This window comes from Tupaia chinensis, unplaced genomic scaffold, assembly GCF_000334495.1.
Source record: "Tupaia chinensis unplaced genomic scaffold, TupChi_1.0 Scaffold140874_1, whole genome shotgun sequence".
NCBI lineage: Eukaryota > Metazoa > Chordata > Mammalia > Scandentia > Tupaiidae > Tupaia > Tupaia belangeri.
Window position 1 is genome coordinate 360,370 of NW_006200742.1, and position 5,960 is coordinate 366,329.

Genomic DNA, 5,960 nt, shown 5'->3' on the forward strand with positions numbered 1-5,960 from the left:
TGGCAGACCAAGTGGTTTGATTCCCTAGTCCCTAACCCAGCATCTTGAACATGTTGATGTGTATGTGTGTATGCCCAAAATTTCAAAAGGAGAATGAAATGGAGGAAAAGGGATGGTGGTGTGACCATTCCTCACGGGGGGGGGGGGGCTTTCTCACTTTCCCTCTCTCTCAGCTTAAAGGGTACATTTAACTACTTTATCGTTCCATACTTATTTATTTGAAACTATCATCTAAAAGTATAAAATTAGTCAACATGAACAATACTTATCCTTAATATTAATTGAGGAAGGAAAAATACTAAACTATGCCAAGTATTTAACTTTGCTGATTTATCCTGCTCTTTCAATTGCTTCTAAATCTTTGACAAGAAAATGATTCTGGAGACTTGATACGACAATATTCTCTGAAAATTGCTTTCTTTTTTTCCCAAGAAAGGGTCTTGCAATGGCAATTCTTACCAAATTTAGCAATGGTCAAGTTAAATGAAATTTAAAACCCTCTGTGGTTGAATAGGATTAGAATGATTTATTGAATAGTTACATTGTTATTATTTGTTAGTTTCATATTAGGAATTTTACATCCAAAACAGATTTATTTTTCTTCATGTTCTATGAATAACTACCACACAAAAATTGTATTTCTTAAAAACATTTTAAATATTACTGGTGCTTCATCAATATTACTATGTAATTATTTGAACTGGAATTTACTAATGTTATTGATGGAAATATCATATTAGGAATTTTACATCCAAAACAGATTTATTTTTCTTCATGTTCTATGAATAACTACCACACAAAAATTGTATGGTATTACTGGTGCTTCATCAATATTACTATGTAATTATTTGAACTGGAATTTACTAATGTTATTGATGGAAATATTTGATGTTTACCTCTTTAATAATATAAATCAGTGTAATCTGACCTATCTTGTTTTCTATTTTAATCACTAAACTCTAGTTCATTGTGGTATGCAAAAACTAATTTCTTATCTAAAAATAAGATACATTTAGGACTATAAAGCAGGTTAAAAACTGACATATCTTTTACATGATAAATTTGCTTTAAATTTATCTTTATATACCATTTCTTCTATTTATTATGTTGCAAAGTTTCTTAAATGTTTAGTATTTATAGATAGAAGTAGTCACTCAAGGATTCTATTAGTAGTGTATTCCAATAAAAAAGTCATAGCTCTTTATAATTTTCATTTTTTTAAATAAAACATTCTCTATTATCTATTTGATAAGGGACCACAAGGAAAACCTGGGCTTGCTGGACTTCCTGGTGCTGATGGGCCACCTGTAAGTAACATCCATTAAATTAAAAATGTTTTGTATTATTTTCAAAACAGATTTTACATGTATTTTAGAAATGATTATATAGAGACCAGCAGATGGCGTAATGGTTATGTGACTAGACTCTCACTTAGTTAATAGCAGTTCAAGCCTCAGACCTAGTGAGTTAAAACTCATGCTGGGCACATGTGTGTGTGTGTGTGTGTGTATGTGTGTGTGTATGCCCAAAATCCTGAGAGGAGAATGGAGGAGAATGGATTGCGGCAGTGTGTGTATGCCCAAAATCCTGATGGAGGAGAAGAGGAGAATGGATTGCGGCATGGCCATTGCCTTTGGGGGGTGATTTCTTGCTTTCTGTCTCTCTTTCTCTCTCTGTCTCTCTGCACACACCTTGCAGGAAAAGTCTCTCTAAAAAAAAAAGAAAAAAAAAGTAAATAAATAACTATATAAAGTCAGGACTAAAAGTAAATCGAGCCAGTAATTAAACATTGATCTGTCTAAACTACCAGTTTATCATGTTACTTCCATATTGCAAAATCTTTAATGAGCTCACATTGGCCTTTGGATAAACCTAGTTAGGCACTAAAGGTTAGACCTTTCCCAGAATCCCATATTTTCTTACGCCCTCGTGACATTAGCTCCCTTAGCTTCAGGCAAATAGGCGCACTCATATTTTCCCAGTATGTTCTAAATTTCCTGTTACTATTCTTTTTCTTCTTCATTTTTATAGAAAGCTCTTCTCCCCCCTCTTCTCAAACTACGTATTTCTAATAGTCCAGGTTATGTTCCTGACTATTCATAAATTTCCTCAGACATCTTCCATAAGAGTCCACAAGCTTGAGAGATTTTTCTCTTCTCTAAAAATTTAAAAATGCTTATTATTTTCCCTCACAGAGTAATAAATAATGTAATTATGTAACTGCTACAGTTATTTTTTTTAATTCTCCAGGTATGCCATTTTTTCCCCTCTTTAATCTATATACTCAGATTTTTGAGAGGTATAACACAAAATTTCTCTTTTGTTTCTATTGCGTATAATTGCTGTTGTTACACGTACCTGTGATGGAGCAGCACATTCTTATGTATGGAACCTCGTTAACTTGATCATTAACGATATTTCTGTCCTTGCTGTTTTTTCACATTCCATTCACACGCTTTAGTTGTCTTTGAAGGTACACATACAGTCATTAGATCAACGTGCTAAAATATAAGGCAGATTTCAATTCCATTATGTAAGATTCTAACTGAGAGTGGGATTGATTTGTTACTATGTTTTATATTATGTGCTTTTTCACAGTTCTTTCAAATGCATTATGTATTTGATTAAACTTAAATGTATTCTATATAAATTTATTATATTCACTTCCAAAGACAATAGTTTCCAATGTATTTAAACCATATATACTGATGCAAAGACGTGTATTTTTTTTGAAACTTAAAGATTAAGTTCTCCATAGAGTTGAAAACAAAAGAAGCAATGTCATTGTATATTTGCAACTGTCATTAATATTGCATCTTATCAGTTTGTATGTTTGCTAACTCTAGGGTCATCCTGGAAAAGAAGGCCAGTCTGGAGAAAAGGGTGCTGTGGTAGGTTCCAAACTATCCATTTAAATGCTATGTCTGCTCATCTCCAAGAATAAAATGCCTAAATTTGATCACCTCTGTAATGTATGTGTATGTGTATATGTATGTGTATATGTATGTGTATATGTATGTGTGTGTATGTGTATGTGTATAAAATTCTATGATCACTTAGGTAGTATTAGAAAATTAGTGCCAGAAGATATTGTATCTCTACCTGTAAGCATCTTTACTTTGTAAGTAAATTTTTAACATATAAATTTAAATCAGGTTCCAATAGATATTTTTGATATAATAAGAATTTGTGCCTTAGATCAAAAAAGTTTTATTTTATATTAGTAATTTTGTAAATTAGACTGTGTTCTCTTTTTTAATATCCATATGCTTAGAAATAGATCTGCATTCTTTATATGCATTATATGTGGAGAAAATGATTATAAATTATAGCAATAAAATTGTAGAAGAGTCCAATATCATTGAACTATTCATGTATTATTTTTACTCATTGCTTTTTTGGTAATCATTAATTTAGAGGATATTAAATTTTAAGAGCAATAGTATCAAAATAGCTAAATGAAATATAATAAAAGCTTATTAAATATTAGTATTATTTTGGATTACAGTAGCAGGGATAGGATCATTTTTGTTTATAGTTACTAGTTTTGGGTTCTTTTAAAAACAACATTAAAAGTTTCAACACACGTAGTCGACCATGATTTGCGTCCGGACCCAGTGGCTTAAAACTCACGCCGGGCACGTGTGCATGTGTGCCCAAGATCCCGAGAGGAGAACGGAGGAGAAGGGATTGTGACGTGACCATCCCCCCTGGGGGGTGATTTCTCACTTTCTGTCTCTGTGTCTGTCTCTGTCTGTCTGGCGAGCGATTGCGCCCTATAGCGAAAAATCTCTCCAAAAAAAAAAAAGTTTCAACATTATTGCAGAAAGTATAAATTATATTTTATGTAACATTTTCTTTAGATGGGCTAGAGAAATGAAATCAGCTTTGAAAAAAAATCTGTGTTTGATTATATTCTTGATGGTTTGATTACTACACACGTATGGAATTTTTTATTATAAATAAATAATTCTTGTTGGTTAATCTGTAATAGCCTATTATAGAAATTGAGCACAGAAAATTTGTTCAAGTTATGAAATCATTTATTATCTAAATGTTTCCATTGTTTTACATATTTGTAATATTTACCTTAATAATTGCCTGTTAGGTATCTTATTTTTAGCACGAATATACAATATAATAGGTTGGAAGTGGGTAGGTGGCCTATTAGGTATCTTATTTTTAGCACAAATATACAATATAATAGGTTGGAAGTGGGTAGTGCAAGTAACATAAGGTTTATTCATCACATCTGACTTGAGAAACAAAGAATAAACTACCCAACAAACCTTTACCACATATCAATAGTAGAAAAATATCATAATTTGGGAGATTATTTGATAGAATTATAGAATATGAATGAATAGAACTTTAAATGAATTATACATTTAAATTGCAATGAATCTTTTTCAGGGGCCTCCTGGTCCACAGGGTCCTATTGGTTATCCTGGTCCCCGAGGAGTAAAGGTAATTATAATTGTTAATTATTTTCATGATATTTACCTTCAATGTAAAATTGTATTTTAACTTAGTACTTCTAATATATTCCATAGGGAGCAGATGGTGTCCGAGGTCTTAAGGGATCTAAAGGTGAAAAGGTAAAATAAAATTATTTAAATGATTTTCATTTCTATATATCTAATAGTATATTCAAATTTAAATATATTAAAAGATATTTATTTCTCAAATATGTTGGGTGATGACTTACACACCATATAATGCCAGTCCAATTTTGTTCACTGTATTCTGGGAACTTTGAAAAAGAAAATGATTTATATTCTGTAGTGAGAGCTAAATTATAGAACAGAAGCAATGATATCTTATAAATCTAATTCATCCTGTTTCTTTTTTCTTACATGTGTTTAACTTTTGTTAATTTTAAACTTGACCTTATGAGAAAATTTGCCATAAGATTGGGATGATATCAAGTTAGATGTGCAATAGAGAAATGTTTATTCCTTTCCATGAAGTCCCCAAAGTTAATAAACAGAAATGCAACACAAAGCATGGAAGTTTGACACACCCTTAATCAATTGGAAAAAATAGTGTTAATTCTTACTATAAACTTAGATAAAAAAAACTTGGAACAACACATAGGTTCTTTTTATAAAATATTGCTAGATTTGGTGATATGCATGTGTGTGTATAAATTTATTGATTTATTATTTTTAAATTTTTTTTATTATTTAATTTATTTTTATTTATTTATTTTTAATTTGACCAGAGAAGGACAAAGTAAGAGAGAAAGTGAGAGAGTGAGAGAAAATGGGAAAGCAAGCTACCAGGTCTGGGACTTGAACTGTGGTTGGCCATATGGGAGTCCAGCATTCCATCCACCATGCCACCTGCCGGCACCCAATTTATTGATTTACTATTAATACTACTGTTAATATTGGTTTTAGTAACAATCATTTATCTTCAGAGCTATATATAATTTTATCAAAAGCATCATATGTAGGGTTGATACCAATAGGAATGAATAATTGGATGATATGGATTTATTATATCTGCTATAATTTATTTGTCTGAAAAAACCTTCTGTGATATAGTAAATGTATATACTTAGATGGTCGATTTTACAGTATGAAAAATGTCATGCATTTTGTATTAACTCAGCCACTTTGGGGATAATCCTAAAGTGGAGAAAATGTAATTTTTCCTCAACTCTCACACATCTGTAGCTGGAACTCTTCTTTAACCAAGATAGACTATCAAAAACTAACAAGCACAGCTAACATCTGCAATGTTCATCATGTGAGAGAAACCTCACTTCAAAAGTATCTCCAAAGCACGGGAACCAGCAGTTAGCGTAATGGCTATGTTGCTGGACTCCCACGTAGTCGACTGCGGTTCGCGTCTCGGACCCGGTGGCTTAGATCTCACGCCGGGTGCGTGTGCGTGCGTGCCCAAGATCCCGAGAGGAGAATGGAGGAGAAGGGATTGCGGCGTGACCATCCCCC

General features: G+C 32.1%; 1 protein-coding gene across 2 annotated transcripts in view; it reads left to right on the forward strand.

Moving 5' to 3' along the window:
- The window catches only part of COL11A1 (collagen type XI alpha 1 chain), a 237,181-nt gene that overhangs the window by 98,504 nt on the left and 132,717 nt on the right, over nt 1-5,960 (forward strand). For both annotated transcript variants that reach the window (XM_006162840.3, XM_006162841.3), the window contains exons 25-28: nt 1,254-1,307; nt 2,847-2,891; nt 4,414-4,467; nt 4,554-4,598. In XM_006162840.3, the coding sequence (XP_006162902.1) occupies nt 1,254-1,307; nt 2,847-2,891; nt 4,414-4,467; nt 4,554-4,598 (198 nt within the window). The remainder of the gene's footprint in view (nt 1-1,253; nt 1,308-2,846; nt 2,892-4,413; nt 4,468-4,553; nt 4,599-5,960) is intronic.